This window comes from Diadema antillarum, unplaced genomic scaffold (genome assembly GCF_040938485.1).
Source record: "Diadema antillarum isolate AM-2024a unplaced genomic scaffold, OU_Dant_1.0 seq00000463_RagTag, whole genome shotgun sequence".
NCBI lineage: Eukaryota > Metazoa > Echinodermata > Echinoidea > Diadematoida > Diadematidae > Diadema > Diadema antillarum.
This window is the reverse complement of record NW_027271434.1, coordinates 137,609-156,041: the sequence shown is the minus strand read 5'-3', so window position 1 is coordinate 156,041 and position 18,433 is coordinate 137,609. Positions and strand designations below refer to the sequence as shown.

General features: G+C 41.6%; 1 protein-coding gene across 3 annotated transcripts in view; it reads left to right on the top strand.

Moving 5' to 3' along the window:
- LOC139733238 (apoptosis-stimulating of p53 protein 1-like) overlaps positions 1-18,132 on the top strand; it is a 52,174-nt gene extending 34,042 nt beyond the window's left edge. For 2 of the 3 annotated variants that reach the window (XM_071644076.1, XM_071644077.1), the window contains 8 exons: positions 1,427-1,564; positions 8,889-9,018; positions 10,810-10,988; positions 12,028-14,067; positions 14,598-14,731; positions 15,632-15,798; positions 16,552-16,748; positions 17,738-18,132. In XM_071644076.1, the coding sequence (XP_071500177.1) occupies positions 1,427-1,564; positions 8,889-9,018; positions 10,810-10,988; positions 12,028-14,067; positions 14,598-14,731; positions 15,632-15,798; positions 16,552-16,748; positions 17,738-17,770 (3,018 nt within the window). In that variant the 3' untranslated portion in view covers positions 17,771-18,132. Of the gene's footprint in view, positions 1-468; positions 571-1,426; positions 1,565-8,888; positions 9,019-10,809; positions 10,989-12,027; positions 14,068-14,597; positions 14,732-15,631; positions 15,799-16,551; positions 16,749-17,737 lie in introns of those variants that run through there. The other variant, XM_071644078.1, reaches the window with a different exon arrangement.
- Positions 18,133-18,433: the final 301 nt, after the last annotated feature.

Genomic DNA, 18,433 nt, shown 5'->3' with positions numbered 1-18,433 from the left:
ACCCCCCCCCCCCCCCTTGTGTGTTTGTGTGTGTGCACACAACATCATCTTTCCTGAGAAATTGAACACCTTTCTCGCCCTCAACTCGGCAGGAGGTTTCTTTCACTGCGTTGACATGACAACGAGATGCAGGGGCAGGACATGACAATAACTTTTCAGTGCTTCTCCCCTTTCCGCCATTTCCTTAACCCCATGCATGCTGCAGGAGTCAGGATGGCATGGGAGGGGGGGGGGGGACCATCGCTGGAGGCTTGAGCTCAGTTGGTCCCTGTCGTGTTGGAGATACACAAACCTCCTCACCCCCCCCCCCCCCCCCCCACTTGTGTGCTGTGTCAGGGTTGCAGAGGGTCATTTTGTGTCAGCTGTCAGACTGTTTACATAGAGTCCCTGACAGTTCTTGTGTTTCACCCCAGAGCACCTCTCTTGTATCACTGCTGTGGCTGCTGCTCCTTCAGGAATAAAGTGAAGTGTTCAGTTTTCTGTTGCCCCACACCCTTGTCTGGCCTGGCTGATGGCGCAAAGTGTTGGTTTGGAGGGAAGGGAAGTCAACTGACCTGGCTATTCTGGATGGTGAGTATCATCCTTTGCTCATCCAGGCTTTCTTGGACCAAGGAGCTCCAACTCCTTGCTTGGACATACATGGTCTGTGTGAAAGCTGGGGTTGAGATGAGTTTGTTGTCCTTGTTTGATGCTGTCGCATTCTGGGCTGTACATACAAGCCTTGCTGTTGTCTAGAGGGATTACCCTGGATAAAGGTAGATAAGAGCATCTGTAGATATGTGCCTATTATCGTGTACATCTGTGGTCTTGTTGTGGCTGATCAGTGTAGCTCCGACTTATTCTGTTTATGTGTGAGTGTGAATGTGTATATTGTGCTTCTTGATCATGCAGTGTACACACTGACAAATACTCATTGTCAACAGTACATTGTACATGGTTAACAAACACTTTATCATCATGAAATTGATTCAATTGAAGAATGTGTAGAAGGTTTTGTCAGAGACTAATATTTCTTTTTCGTACTTGAGATAAGTTCATGATTGTTTCTGTATCTTGGAGAAGAAGTTTATTATCCCCATGATCTTTGCTTGCCTTCTCTGCATATGGAGGTACATAAACATACAAAATTGTATTCTTCTGCATGCCTTGTTACTTCAGGTGTCAAAATGTCACATTTTGCATGATGGAGTACAATAAAAATGTGTGAGTGGAGTGTATATAGTATTTGATGACATGAATTTAGACTATCTCAAGTATAAACTTGTCAGAAGTCAGGGAAATTGAAACTCATTGAATTTATATTTTATCCCACCAAGTATGAAGAACTGATTGTATTAATATTTGTACTTATGCAGTGATGCTAATCATATTTGAAATTACAGGGAAAAAATGTTAATGTATTTATTTCTCTTTTTTCATTTGATAGGGTGGGAGTGAGCTCAACCTGAACGAACTCAGAGACATGGCTTCCCGACAGCAGCAACAGATTGAGATGCAACAACAGATGCTGGTTGCTAAGCAACAGAGGCTCAAGTTCCTCAAACAACAAGAAGTGAAGCACCAGGTGAGTTGCTTGTGGGGGTCAAAGGTCGAATTTTCCACGTCTAGAGTTTACTGAAAGTTGCTCAATCACCATAATCTGGCAGGCTGACTGGAGTCAAGCAGTTCCAGATGAACCAAGTATTCTTTCTATCAAATTGATCAAGAATTTGGGTAATTTTGTGACCTCGCTCCTGCTTATCAGTGGATTTTCTTTGAATAAATGAGAGAAAAATTGCTACTTCTTCTGAGATAATCTAACAAAAGCACTGATTTGAGCACAAGAGGGGGGCTGAGGGTCGACACATGTGACCAAAGATGATTCAAAACAACACTAGGTTCTGTCTGCTCTGTCAACTCCAGTCTATCTGAAGACTCAGATTTTATTTCATTGGCTATTGGTAAAGGAGTCATTGATTGACACAAAGTTTTGGGAAGAACATATTTCATCTCCACTCTGTCTTCATACACACAATTGCCCAGGACATCATGCTCAATCATCTGGATCTATTCTGTGGAGTTTGATGATGGCTTTTATATGTTTTATACTCCAAACTTGGGTCATGTTTGGTCTGTTGCTGTTGACTAAAAATAGAAGAATGCATCTTTAGTAGTCACATATCCTGCAAAATAAACCCGGGTTTAGTGCAGTGTGGTGTACAGATTACAGTCTTGACACCAAATAATCATGTGACCTATCATGTGGAAAGTTTTGGGGTTTCCTTCTTTCATTTATTCTATGCACAATATATCTATTTTTGCAAATTTAGCACATCAGGTTATATTTATGATGGAAACAAGTTGTGAAAATATTGCCTCCTGTGACACAAATGCGCTGAATATCATAATCCAAGGTAGAAAATGATTTTTCTTATACTGTCACTGCTGTTATCAATTGTGAATGCTACCACTTGGTCATAATAGTCTTACTCTCACATTTGTTGGCAATGTTTTTAAAATTAGCACAACATCGTACGAGTGTAGCTGACTTGGACATCAAATTTATCAATAAAAACTTGGCAAAGACTTCGGCACATTCAGTTGTACAGTGGTCATCCTGGTGTAACAAACTCCTTTTAAGACCAGTGAAATCTTTTATTGTATCAAGGTTTCAAAAAAAAAAAATGCAAAAAATCTTTAACTTTGGAACAAGAAAAGTTAGGTTGTTATAAGGAGAGTTTGGTATATTGGGGTTCTTGGTTACGAAAGTTCCCTGTAATATTGAAAAATATTATCCTTTGCCTCAGGGTCCTCTACATTCAAGATGGATGTATCTATAGCAATTCTGTTTACTCTATGATATCCATTAAGTAGGACATATCAAATACTGTGTGTGTGCAGGTAGAGAGAGTTTGTACAGTTACTGAATAGTGAGGGAGATACACCATGTTCTTCTCTCATCAAGAAAGATTATAGGTTGCATTAATAAGAATTCCTTGTATCTAGACTTAACTGATTTGATTCCAAATCAGTCCTTCCTTTTCTTCCTAAGCTCTGAGCGATGGAGAATCGGATGAGACAGACTGATCACCGGTTTGCAAATTGAGGGGATTTATTGGTTAATTGTGGTCAGGTGGTGTAGTAATCCCTTCAAACCCTGCAAAGAGGATCAGCATCTATAGAAAAAAAAAAATCATCATGTGACGCTGTTTATGTTTTTCTTTAGAGTATTCTGTAGGAGAATCCTTAGTGATCCTTAGTGAGACCCAAAAAGCTCACTATTTATCAGCACACAATCAAGTGAACATATCACATATAAAAGTGGACGGTTGTGTAATGTCATTAACCCGTTGAGGACAGACTGATTTTTGCTACAACACGCATTTCCCATAGACACTTGCCCGAGTATACCTGTACTCAGGACTCGTCCTCAACGGGTTAAGAGGATTTAAAATGAATTACCTAGATTCTTGTGTGGCACCTCATATTGAAGGTCTCAAATTATACGTGCATACTTATGGTCTGATTATTTATTTCTGTTTTATTGTTTTCCTGGTTTCTCAGGATCTGTATTTTGGCCCTTCCCAGACAGGAACTTAAATTTGATAGTCACTAGATCTGACATGTGTTTTTATCGCTACACCAGACTATTCTCTTAATTAGATGGGTTAACTTAATGTTTGAAATCTATCAAATATCAGACGGTACCTTCCTCTGGAAAATAGACAGAAGAAATTGAAAAAAACCCACACTAGAAGTAAGGTCAACAAAAATATTTTGACGCAAAAAGCTAATTAGATGTGGATTCCTAGACGTGCATCACCAGAGGGGACACAGTCGCGACTCGTTTGACGTTTACAGCCGTAATAAATGTAATTTGATTGAAAAATCTGTGTAGGTGGCTTGGAGGGATGTTATCAGTAGATTGCAGCAGGATCCATAGGACTATTAGCAATAGCAATAACATTTAAAAAATTGTTTTCAGGAGATCGGGGATGTATTCATGATGACGAAATGGATCATAATTCTTATATGTCAATAGAAAGTAGCCAAAGAGCTAATTATGCCTCCGCCACGAAGTGGTGCCGGAGGCATTATGTTTTCGGGTTGTCCGTCCGTCCGTCCGTCCGTCCGTCCTTCCGTCCGTCCGTCCGTCTTTCCGTCCGTCCGTAATGAATTTTGTGGACAAGGTAACTATCAAAAGCTGTTGAGGTATCCTAATGAAACTTGGCATGTATGTGTATTAGGGGGTGAAGTTGTGCCTATCAACTTTTGGGTGCACGTGCTCAAGGTCAAAGGTCAAAAGGTCAAGGTCAAATACATAAAATTTCACTATTTCCACCATATCTATGCAATGCCTGAAGATATTTTTTTTGAAACTTAGTGTATACATGTATTACCCAATTTAGATTCTCTGGTGAAAGTTTAGGTCATGAGGTCAAAGGTCAAAGGTCAAAAGGTCGAGTGAAAGTATTACAACTTCTTTTTTATCTGTAAATTGGAAAATTGTTTAAGGTATCTTCATGGAACATAGTATATACATGTACTGACTGGCAGTGGTTATCTAGAGAATGTAGGGTTCATGGTATCAAAGGTCAGGGGTCAAAGGTCAAGTGCAACACTTCAAAATTTTACTATTTCCCTCATGTTCATGCAATGCCAGCAGGATTATTATTATTTTTTTTTTACACTTGGTGTATGCATGTGTAACCTAATAGAAATTCTCTGGAGAGTTTTTCTTTTTCTTTTTTTCTTTTTTTGGTTTACCTCAAAGGTCAAAAGGTCAAAGATCAAGTGAAAGTGCTGAACTAACTTTTTCCTCCATATCTCAGAAGTGGCTCAATTTATCGTGAAACTTACTGCATATTTATGCATGTTCTACCTGAAAGTGATTATCTTATGAATTTTAGGGTCAAAGGCCAGATGAACATGGTAACAATTTACTATTCAGTACAGAAATTGCACTTTTTCTCCATACCGGTACCATGAAAATTACTCAATGCATAAATGTATGAATGGGTCAAAGTCAAGTTAAAGTCCTTAAATCCCCAAATACATGCTCTCCTATTCATCCAATTAAACCAAGGTCAAGGAAGGTGAACATTCAACACATTTGTGACAAACTTGTCATTTCAATATTTTGCCAGTTTTGTGAAAATGTAATCACACATTGTCCACATGTACATTTACTATCTAGACCTATTAGGAGAATCATGCATTATGGCGGAGGCATACCAGTCGCCATAGCGACATTTCTAGTTTTCTAGTTGTCTTAACCATCATTTTTTTTTTTTTTTGGAGGGGAAGGAGAGAATTTTAAATATTTATATAGAGTTGATGTGTTTATATCTTCTTTGAGGGTTATCCCAAAAAACATCAGGATTCATATGACATTTGCTGTGGCATTTCAACCATTCATATCAAATTATGTCTCTACCTGGAAGCACTTCAAGGCAAATTTCCAGCAGGGGATATTCAATTTAATGCTGCAACTGTGACGCCTAGTCTACAGCATGCAGATTATCATTTGTCTGTTTTTGATTTCTGTATGACAGCATAGATAGCTGTCAGATTGACTGATTTTGAAATAGGTCATGCTTATTTGTACTCCCTTTTCCTGTATAGTTCATCTTGTTATGATATTACGACTTGCATCAGGGTGAAATATGCTAGCCTCACTACAAGAATAATGCTTTGTATTTTCACCAGAAGTACATCACTTTCTGTGAGTCAGCACTGGAAGAAAAAAAAAATGAATGCTTGTATCATATAACATCCTGTCTATGACAGATCACCATTACATTTTGTACATATGGCTTTGTAAAGGTAGAAACCCTGTGAGGCTAACCAGGGGAAATGAAACTATCAATTTCTTATTCGAAAGTTTTGCAAATGTAGCTTGGAATAGTTCTGGGTGTCTGTTTCGTTAGGGGGGAAAAGTGCATGTGCACTCTTGTTCAGCTTAAACCAACATACCTCACATATACTATGACCTTCTTTCTTCCATCCCTCTTTTTCTTTTCTTTTTACCCTGTCTCAGCTTACCATCTTCCATACCTTATACTGGTAATAAAAAAAAAGAATTCAAAAAGCATCAACGACAATGGAAAAAGATGGGCAACTATGAAATGAATACTCAAATCATAGTCGGAGAAATGTACAGCTGTCCTCTCAATTAATTTCTTCTTGTGATGACTCAGTGGTTGGATTTCATGCGTTCACATAGTATTCCGCTAAATGCATCTAAGTATTCTACATTTGTATGTAAAGCTCACTATGAAGAACCAAACAAGGAAAATTGAGATAGGTGCCTGTGATACTGTAGTCTATGATGTCTATAATCCATGTGCTCTTCAAAATAGGCCTGTTCACACACAACGAAAATCGAAATTACAATCGCGATCCAAATTTCGGGGTTTTTTTTCGACCGTTCGTACACAGGAAAAAAATCGCACTTCGCAGCAAGGAAAGAACGATCAGTGGCCAAATTGCGCATGCGCGAAACTTGCATGACCGAAGACTGACCCCGCGGTCCCAATAGAGTTTCGCGCGCGATTAAAAAATACCGATTTCCGAATCTCGATCGCGCTCACACACACGACGCTTGGCAAAATAATCGTGATTTTTCTGAAAAATCGCACAAATAGTGCGAGTTGGATCGCGATTAGGATCGCGAAAATTAGTGAGATTTTTCTGTCCACACAGGAAAAAATTTCGAAATTTTGATCGCGATAAGAAAATTGATTTTTAAATCTCACTTTTTCCCTTGTGTGTGAACGAGCCTATTGTCAGTGAGATGTTTGTGCAGTGAAGGAGTCAATAAGTGGATTGTGGACGTCAGTAATCAATTTAAAGTGTAGGAGTTAAGTGGATATTAGTCTTTAATGGGGAGGGGGAGGGGGTAAGGCAGCTGTAGTGTGATGTGTGGTTGCAGAATAGACTTGGTTCTTTGGCAGGAATGGAATAATTTTCATCTGCCTCTGTGTAATGAATTCAAATGTCTGCATATACATTCAATTCAATTGACTTATTTCTACGGGTGCATAATCAATTGAAAGTCCTTGCTCCTTGCGCCAATCCTTGTTGTAATCTCCATTGCAGGTGCGCAAGTGTATAAATTAACTCCTCACACAGGGCAAGCAAATCATAGCAATGGTGCACAGTGAGATTTTACCGCGTTCTCTCTTTATCACATTGCGCCGCTTCTCTTGATGACGTTTGCGTTCTGGTGATGGTGAGACATTGCTCGTGCTGGAGCAGCGTAAGGCAGCATTTTATCAAATTGGCCGCTGCCGTCTTGAGAGAACCGAGCTGGCAGTGAAAGGTGATAACCAGCTGTGAAGCGTAGTGTATCCAAGAATTGCACAAACAGCGCTGCCCGGCACTGCCTGCTGTTCCAGTCTCGATGCAATGCGAGGAGAATATTCAGGCAAAGTAGCATAACCAAAAGACTAGCCAGTTCCCTTTTTTTGTCCCCCTTTTTGTTTTCTTTTTTGACAGTCCCTGCATCCAATAGTGTGATGGTTGCCTCTAGCAGAACTTTGTGGCTGTTATCAGTCGAATGAGATGTATATAATTTGTCCTGCTTGTACCAAGGCTTTTTTCCTATTCGTATACTGCGAGGGGAGAATTACAGTAAAGTGGTGTCATAGAAATATGCATTTCTTTTTTTTTTCATTGTACCCAATTACCTCATGTTGTGCAGATCAGTAAAATTCTGAGCTTGATGGCTTAGAAATTTGATGCCTTGCCTGATGTCATTTGTTGTGGACACCATACGGCCAGTAATGCCATGCAAACACTGGAATTAACACCCTTCTTCTTCTCAAACTATCTCAGTGTTTGTTTAATGCTAAGCCTGGTCATCTGGATTAGGTGTGGGCCATTTCCAAGCAATGCCATGACCGCATGCATGACTCATGCCTTTAGATTCCCCATGAATTATTCATCTTGTTGTCAGCATCCCTAAATAGTAACAATTTGGAGGGGTGGGGTAAAGTGGGGAATGTAGCATTCACTTGATCTAGTAGTCTTATTCATTATGTATGATTTCCTGTGTGAAAGGGTACATGTAGGTTGTTCAAAAATGTGAAAGATTTGGAGCGGTTTTGTTTTTTTCATATATTGATTACATGGAAACATACTAGCATATACTGAAAGATATACAACTAGAGTAATAAATGGGTTGAGTAGTCCCTTGAGTACAGTAATACAGCAGTTTTGATGGAAGCTAATGAGCAGTACAGCATTCAGTCAAACTTTATGCAGCTTTACTTACGGAAATTATATGCTTGCAACTGCCTTGGGACTATGTAAAGCATGCATCACAGGCAAAAATGTCATTGAACGTGATGATGTTGAATGCATGTTTTTGTTCTGTAGATAGTTGCACTGAATATTCCTTTATTTTCTCTTCATTGCACTGATATACAAGGTGAGACTGGTGAAAAAAAATAAGCAAACAAACTTCCAAGGATAATAGATGCGTCAAACCAACCTGCTTAAATGCTTGGAAATTACAAGCATAATACTCTTGTTTGTCTATCTCCATAGCTACTTTTCTGTTGTTCCTCATACTTCCTTGAAACATTTTTTTCTTTCCTCCTTCCAACACACATATTAATGATTTAACAAACATACAAACAGACAGACAGACAGACAGACACACACACACATTCAACCTTGTCCTTAAATACACCAGGATGCCAGAGATAACCCATTTGACTGGACATAAAACAACAATTTATTATATGTCTGTGTATGGTAGGCCTGTGTACTGAGTGGTTATTTTGTTATTTTGTGTACATAGACTCTTATGATTCTTACGGCAATGATTATTTTGTTATTATCCTAAATGTGCATATTTGTAAGTGTCTTTTTCTTCCCTCTCCCTTTTGTGTGACATACAGCAAGTTGCCGTAGAGAACGAGCGGCTAAGACGGCTGAGGGAGAAGGTGGAGCAGCAGGAGATGAAGCTGCAGCGGCTGCGTGTCATGCAGGGGCAGGCGGACACGGTCAAAGTGACCAACACCAACCTGTGTAAGTACCCCCTCTCTGGCCATCCAGTGCCTGCTGCTGCTACCAGTACAGGCATGGTGTTTGTCCCCCATCTCTCCAGGATGAGCTAGGTGTGAGGAAACTCAGCAGTAGATAAGAGTATACCAACTTGACGTGTGCAGTGCATTTTTCTTCTTGCCGCTCAGATACATTAGGAAGTTATACCAGCACCAAAAAAAAAAAAATAATAAATGAATAAAAAAAAAGGAAGGTATATGGTTTTAGCAAAGTTATTCATATGCTAGCTAGATGAATGCAACTGATTTATGACCCAAATTATAGCATGCTCTCAATTGATCTAGAACATCTTTGCATTGGTTCAGTCCTTTCTATACTAAAGACATTTGTACATTATCATATTGTACATTATCATCAGTTTGTACATTATCAGTTTGTGCATTATCATCAAGGAAAGAAGACATGTATAATGTAATGACAGCCTAAGTTGGACTTACTCAAATACAGTATTGACAAAGGCAATTGCTTTTAGACCCAAAGTCAATACTTTGATGAACAGAATTGGGTAATGCCTAGATAGCTGAATGAGCTTTATTATTGAAGAGCCAAAATGCCAAATCCCCATCTTGGTTAAGAGCCAATCTTTACTGCAAGATCGAGAGACATATTTCATATTAATTTGTACTTGAAACATCTGTAGGTGTGGTTTTTAAACCCTGTGGGCTTTGTTTGTGTTTTTGTCAGTGTAAGAAGAGTGGATGTGGAACCAATGGGTATTCAGAGTCATGTATTCAGTACAATGTTGCTGGGTGTGACATAAGGGGTGCTAAATGGGAGCTCAAACAATAATAGCAAATGGTAGATGAATTAAGCAAACACAGGTGCATGTGCTGCCAGGGCATGGCTTTCAATCAAATGTAACCCTGGAGCTGGCAGAACTGTGTGTACCTGTCACATAAACTTGATGCCATCGTATGGCACACCACTTTAAATTCAAGTGGGCAGGGATGGTGGGCTTGTAGAGTAAAGAAGGGGTACAAACCCATGGAAAGAGCTCCATGTTGTACAGTGAGCAGAGGAATACCTGTGGTTTCTGTTTGGATTCCTAAGCCTGTATGAGTGAGTAATGCTGACATGTAACGGCATCCGGTGTAGGTTGTCATGACAATATGTTACACTCCATGGCCTAGCTTAGGAGACTGGACAGAAGCCATATTTAGAGGATTACTGGCCTTTAGTTATTTACTGGCCCTTTTTTTATCAGGGCAAACTGTTTCTTTTGTGGAAATCCCTTCCAATTAGCTAGTTCCGAACACGCCAACCATATGGACTAAAACATATCCTTGCAGCTTGACTGGCCAGCAAGGCGTCAGTAACATTGTACCCAAATGTCACATGCCAATTTGGAATGGGATTTTTCTGCTATGCTTTCTCACATACCCTCCCTACTTCTGTAAAATTCTTCAAAACTGCATCGTGCTCAAGACATTCTTTTACTCTACTCCCTTTACAACTTGCCTAAAATAGAGCTAAGTCTGCCTGATTCTCCAGGATGCTATCTGAAAAAACTTTGGTATTTCTGTATGTCTGGATGAGGGGGTATAGAGATGGATGAGGGAATATAGAGATCTCTCTGATTTAGGAATCATGTATGCCATCAAGTTGCATGTTAATCTTGAGTATTGTCCTCCTTGCTCTTTGAATCTTCCTGATTTTGGTGGGTAGCTGTTGGTAGCCCTGCTATTGTCCCCTCAAACAGCTCACGGTACCAGAAGCATCCTCACTCTTTCTCTCCCCCATCCTTGCTCTTTCCAGCAGCGGAGCTGGACGACCTGCGAGGTCTCTTCAGGGAGAAGGAGCAGGAGCTGGCGAAGGCAGTGGCCAAGGTGGACCATCTGACCCAGCAGTTGGAGAACCTCCGGAGGGGCAACGGCAGCTCCCTCCAGTCATCCGCTGCCTCCCAGGAGCTCGATCGGCTCCGCAAGGAACTGCTGGTGAGGACTCCATTGCACACGTGTAAATGTGTATATCTTAACCCCGTTGAAGATGAGTCCTGAGGATGCTTGGGCAGGTGTCTATGGGAAATGCATGTTATAGCAAAATCAGTCCGTCCTCAATGGGTTAAGGGGGTATCTCACTGCAAACATTTGCGAATGTTTTTCGAACGCAGCAAATTTCAGGTTTTGTCAGGGTTCATAGACCGTTTCAATCAAATTTGCAAACAGTTTTAATTGTCACAAATAGATTTCATGTTGCAGAGACATTTTGAATGTGTTCAAAAAATTTTTTGCGACAAGAAAAGCTGTTTGCAATAATGAAAATTGTTTGCAAATTTGATTGCAACTATTTACAAAGTTGATTGCAACTGTTCACAAACCCTGAAAAAAACGTAAAATTCTCTGTGTTCACAAACATTCACTGCTCAGTGAGATATCCCTGTACTGCGCTTTGTTCACGAATTGGCATTCATGATGGAGCACTTTCCTCGCCAATTGGCACAGATGTCTGAAATATACTTGTCAATGAATTACCTCATAATTCTAATCCTAACTGTGTTACCATGGCCTTCCCGTTTACTGAAGCTTATCTGTCTCAAGTATCATAATAAAATTAAAGAGATTTAATGGAAAAGATTAGGCTCTCCGTAAGAGATGAAAATACTGTTGACGTGAGCAGAGTTTCTTGCAATGTTGATGTATGTCAAATGTTGATTTCTAGTATAGTCAGTCACTGTCTCTATCATCAGATTGGGCTAAAACTATAGAAGTGAAAATCAGATTTGGCGAAAAGATATGAAATCAACAAGTTTATAGATTGAATAGTGCAGAAACAACTTAGCTTTGTTTATAATCTTTTAGAAAATGAGTTAGAGTGAATAAGTTTGCTTGCCATGAAATTCTGAAGTGTAAACTGCGTTATTCTCTGTGCCTTATGTTCCTCTGTATGAATTGATGTGAGTCTTTCTGTGTAAATGTATATTTCTGTGTGGCCGCCTTCCTAATAATGTCTTTTATCTAACTGCATTTTTCACAGCATCGCAATAAGATGAATGAGCAGCAGAGCATCATGGTCGAAAACCAGAAGAAAGCCCTGGCTCAGCGCAATGGGGAGATGGTCCTTGTCGACAAACGCATTGGAGAGCTGACGGACCTGTTGAGACGTAAGAGGACGCTGCAGCAGCAGCAGCGTCAGTCACCAGTGCCCAGCAGCCAAAGGTCATCTCCTTCAAACAACAGCAACAACAACGCTATGACGAGGAACATGCCCAATGGCAACATTGCTCCCAGGCGGGCCAGTGACCATGGACTGGATCGCAACAGTCCCCACATGGACAATGGCGGTCAGTATCCAGGCCAGAGGCCTCCAGTGGCGCCACGCCCCAATCGTCTTGTGAATGGTGATGGTAGCGATGCATTCCGCCAGAAGCCAGTGCCGGCCAACAAGCCTGTCCCTGCCCCCAAACCCTCCATGCTGCAGCACCCAGGATTCAAGCCCCGCACAGGATCGTCTGTTCCGGTCACAGGGCCGCAGGGCACTCCGATGGTCATTCCTCAGTCTCAGATGGACGCTAGTGGTAGTGAGACATCGTCACTGACAGAGAACTCTAGTCTTGACAGCGTTCCCAGCTCCACTGGGCCATCCGGCATGCGGCAAGGTGGTAACTTGGCCTCAAGTAATCGCCCAGGAGCTGGATCTCCCAGCCAGGGCAACGCCAATCGATGGCCAGCACAGAATCGGGATGCACAGAACAGGTCTCCCATTACTATGTTGCCTGGACAAGATGGACAAATCTCAAATATCAACAAAGACCTTCGGGTGCAGGTCCAGAGAAATTTACCCATGTCCCAAAACGATCCCCGTGGGAATTATCTCTTTAATCGTCCTGCTGGTGACAGGTCACCGATGTACAGCCCAAGTGGACAGCCTTCTTCATCAGTGTGGGAGGCTACAGACCTTGATTCTAGACCACTTCCACCCCAGCAGCCTCAGGGTGCCTTGAGGCATCCTCCTTCCCCTCAAGGCAAGAAGGCACCACCACCGCCACCCGCCAGAAGTGAGAACACGAGGTTGACTAGTTTTGGCAGCCCTAGCACAACTCCTTCTTCTTCTGTTGCAGGTGCTCCCTACCCCAATCAATCCTTTTACAGCCAGGCAACTTCCCGTGGTTCAGAGTCGCCTTCTACTGTTCCTGCAGGTCCATCCGCTGACAGCACTGATGCCACCAGGCCGCATCACCAACGATCAGCAGCTACTGTTGGCATGTATGCCCCTCCCCCAAATGCTCATGACCGCAACTACAATCGACCAAGCTTTGAGCAGGGCTTCTCAAACCCTCCCTACTACCCATCCAGACCAGCAAACTTCCAGCCCTCTGGTCTCTTCCCAATCAGCGACATGCAAGGGGATGAGGGTGACGACGCACCAATTTCCCCGAACAGACCTGCTAGTCCGGTGAAATTTCCAACGCTCACTCTCCAGCGCTACATGGACCCCAAGAGGATCCACAACATGCCACGCCCCCTCAAGAAGCGCCTCTCCTACACAGAGAGCAAGGATGAAAACTTCTCCTTCCTCAATGCGGAGCTGCGCAAGAAGCTTCCCTTTTTCCAGCCAGAGCATCCCCAAGCTCCTCCTGAAGCCGCCCCACTTCCTGGACAGCAGCAACCCCAACAAGACCAGAAGCAGCCAGACCAAGGGGGTCAAGGGGGCGTCACACTCACCCCAGTTGCCGCACCGGAAGTGGATGACAACCAGAAGCCGGACGTGACTCCACCTGAGGATTCGAAGAGTGAGCCAGCACCGCCAGAAAGCAATAAAAGTGCGGAAGAGCCCAGCAGCAAGTATCGCAATGATGCCATCCTCAGTCACAAGCAGTATCAGAAGGCTCTCTCGCAGTATTCCCGCTCGCCCATCCTAGACCAGACCAAGAAGCCTCAGACCAAGATCAAGGGCATCTTGAAGAATCCAAAGAGCAAGAGCAAAGGCATCAGGGTTCGCTTCGATCCCCTGGCTCTTCTCCTGGACGCCTCTCTGGAGGGAGAGTTCAGCCTTGTTCGACAGATCATTCCCGAGGTTTGTGACTTTCACAGAATCTCCAAGTGTGTTATTTCTTCTAGATCATTTCACCTAATTACACTAGCATATCAAAGATTCCTTAGAAGTGACAATCTCTTTCTTCTAGGGGGTCCACTGTATGTTTGCCAAAGAACCTCAGCCTATGCTCTTTTGTTTGAAAAACCCTGTAATGCACCATTCAAACAGCTTTAACAACAAACAGAAATTTTACTGGATATCTACTCAGAAGTGTGGTCTTTGAGTTCAGTGAAAGGAGTTGTTAAATTATTCTGCTAGCATCTCGGTCAGTGAAATAATACAAAATCATGCGTAAATGTAGCATTTTTTGTGTCAAAACATACTTAGACAGTAGGCAAGCCAGATTTTACTGATGTCAATGGGAAGATAATAAATTGGACCTTTCTAAATGACATATCAGTTACAAATGTATTTACCCCAGCTAATTTCATTCATAGTGGCACATTTATGCTCACAAATTCTGAAGCTATATGCAACAATATTTTTTCTGCTTAACCCCCAAACCACAGGTGTCCAACCCAAGTGGTGCCAATGATGAAGGAATCACAGCCCTCCATAATGCCATCTGTGCCAACCACTACGAGATTGTCAACTTCCTCATTCAATACGGAGTGGACGTTAATTCTCCAGACAGTGATGGCTGGTATGTATTTGGAAGGAGAAGAAAACCGTTGTTCTTATCCCCGTAAGGACGAACTGATTTTGCTACAACACACATTTCCCATAAACACCTGTCCAAGTATACTCAGGACTTGTCATCAACGGGTTAAAGGTATATTTACCATTTGAAGATGAAACAAAAACCTAGCCTTATTGCTTCAAAATAGTTTTAAAATGTAGGGTAGGGATAGAAACAACCAATGAAAAAAATGTTAATCAATTTAATCAAAATTAAGTATTGTTAAATATACGAAATAGGAACAATAGAATAAAATTGTTTCTAGAATAAACCAGCTACAGTTACGTTTTTTAAAGAAAAATAGTGTTATCTCCTTATATTTTAGGCTTTATTGCAATTTTTTTATAGGGTAAGATGTTTTGCGATACAACTGGCCCACAAATTTGCATTAAATGTGACAACTTAGACATTTTTAAATCACTGTTCCCAATGATAAACAGCTTTTAAGTCATGCACATTAGCAGTTTATTCTATGTAATATCAACAGAGAGATTCTTGAATCTGAAATAACAAACTTTGAATTGGCAACTTGCTTTTTGTCACCTTTTAATACTGCATGGTGTTGTAATTTTTTACTGAACAGTGGTAACATTCAACACATGTCACAGAACACACTTCATAAAAATGCAGATGAAAATGCACTGTTGAAGGGAGGATCATTATATGCTATCTGCTAATGTAAAAAGACTTCTGTCCAATAATCAGTTATCTTTTATGAATTTGTGATTTATGTGCGTATTGCTTGGAATTTGGGTGCCCCGGGAAGTTCATTATCAGAACGTGCTCCCTGTCTGAAGCGTCAGTGTCTGAAAGCTCTGATGAAGTAAATTAATTTTTGTTTTCTTGTTCTTGTATTAACTCCAGGACTCCCCTGCACTGTGCGGCCTCCTGCAACAACATCATCATGGTGCGGAACCTGGTGGAGCACGGTGCCTGCCTCTACTCCACTACCATCAGTGACCGCGAGACCCCCGCCCAGAAGTGTGAGGAGGATGAGGAGGGCTTCCAGGGTTGCTCAGACTATCTCTTCGGTAGGCAACAGGGAACCTCTTTGGGAAGGGAGGGGGTGAGGTCTAGGAAGGAGGGTTCCATGACATTTGCTCCTGCAAAAATTTGGTCTTGTGTATTATCTGCAGGCTAAGCCAAACATAAATTCTACCCACAAACATAACCCTAACTCAAATCCTAATCCTCACAACTAAACCTAAAACCCCATCACAACCCTAACCCTAACCCTAAGTCATTGGAGAAAATAAGACCAGAGCAATTGTTGCAGGAGCAAATGTTTTGGCACTAGGAAGGAGGCAGAGATTGAGAGAGATTATGAGAGGAAGCTTTGAGAAGAGAAATAGCAGAGGAGAGGGAGAGGGAAGGTAATATTGGAATAAGAGGCGCCGTGGCGTAGTGGATGAGACTCCCAACTCCCAATCAGATGTCTCAAATTTGAATTTAGCCCAGTGCTTGCATCCTTGGACAAGATGTCTTTACCCACCATGTCCCTCTCGACCTAGGTATATAAATGGGTACCTGGCAATGCTAGGGTAATAAAAATAGCAGGGCCCTCTGGTAGGGCAATGTCAACACTGAAGAGGCTACCCTGGATAAAGAAGATCATATTATTACTATCAATATCATATTCAATAAAAACCTTTTCCTTAACTAGAAAGATGTAGTTCTTTAGAATAATGTCTATTTCTCCTTGAACAAGGAATCTTTCCGGTCGAACAATGTCTTGATACCTTGCCGAATCTCATTGTCACACCACGTCTGTGTCTGTCTTGCAGGAGTGCAAAATAAGATGGGCACCGAAGGGAACCCAGTGTACGCCGTCTACACGTACAATGCCGAGAAGGAGGACGAGCTAGGCTTCCGGGACGGGGACGAGCTGCAGATCTTGCGGAAGGGTGACGAGGAGGAGAAGGAATGGTGGTGGGCCAAGATTGGAGAGAAGGAAGGCTACATACCCAGGAACCTTCTCGCAGTGAGTGTTTCTGTAGCTTTTCACGTTGGACATCATTTACCTAGTGAAAGGGCAATTCCAGACCACACTAGATGTTGGTCTGAGAAGAAAGAATATTGTTTTTATAGATTTGACAGTGAAAATTTGATCTTAATTAAGTAAAGCATAGGAAAGTTATATAGTGTGAAATTTCTGTAATTTCTGCTAAACAGTTCTTTAACAGTAGATATGAATATGCAAATGAGAGAGCTTATTGTATCATCCTCTCACAATTTTTCATGGATCGTGTAAAAAAAAAATAACAAAAATTCAAATTTTCTGCTATTAAACCTAGTGTTATTCCTGGTTGAGTAACTTCACAAAGTAATGATCAGTCAGATGTATTAGAATTTTAGACTGGGGCATGATTACATCTGAAAAAAAAAAATGGAATTTCAAAATTTTGTGTATGATTCGTAAGGCAAGTTATGAGGCAGTGACATCAATTCATTCATTTACTTATTCATATTGAGTGTTCAAGAACTGTTTAGTGAAAATTAGCAAAACTTTACAATTTCATAACATCCTTAAATTCTTATCTGATTTTGATCAAATTTTCTCTGTTGTTCTTTTTTACTCTCACCCGGGGTCCATTTCATGAAAGTCTTATGGGAGATTTTTTGCTCATGAGACACACATAAGTAAGTCGAGGGCTTGTTCATTGTGCTAGAAATATTGGATATAGATTGGGATTTTATCTGCACATCTTGCCCAAATGATGCTGCCATAGAGACAAGGAGAGATCGTAGTACAGTTTTGTCCAGTTTGATGAAATTTGCCCATGTAGTCAACGTAGATGCACAACAGTTGCACCCATCTAAGTATTTCCTTGAAGCAAGGCCAGGCAGGTTCCAGAAGATGTGGGTATAATAAGTTAATTTTACTGTATGTGGGAATACTGCAAGGAATGTGCAGTGTGCAGGTAGTAGATGTTCATGGCTATGTTGCTTGTCCTCCTTTTTCGCATCCAGAGTCGCCCTCGTGTGAAGCCTCTCTACAGATGATGATGCTCATAGCTTGGTGTGGTCCAGGAGGACACCAAAGCCTGATACCACAAAACATCTGATCATTGCTGACCATTCGTGTACTGACCCGTGGACGCTCTGTGCTGCGTGGTCACCTGTGTGCTGAATAATCTTGGACTGTCCGTGCTGAAGTGACCTACCATCCCAAGTTGTAGATAATTTCCAGTGCGTGGTGATGAGTTTGCTGCCCTCTCTCGCATGCTCTTTTCCAACAAGTCCATGTTTGTAGTCTCGCCTTTAGGCCTCTTATTTCCTAAGGATTACATACAGTGCCAAACACATGCTGAATAATGGATTGTTTGCATTGCCATTACTTCAGGTAATGAATTTGTAACACTCAAGGCAATCATCGTCTTTATGAGATTTTTGGATCAATTGCAGAATGATAAATTTGTATGCTTTTTTCTCATTTTCAAAAATTACTATGTGAATCCATTGTTAGCTCACCTGAGCCAAAGGCTCAAGTGAGCTATTGCGATCGCCCTTCGTCCGGCGTCCGTCGTGCGTCGTGCGTCGTGCGTCGTGCGTCGTCCGTCGTCCGTCGTGCGTCGTGCGTAAACTTTTTACATTTTCATCTTCTTCTTGAAAACCCCATGACCGATTTTCATCAAACTTGGCAGGTAGCATCCCTAGGGGGTTAGG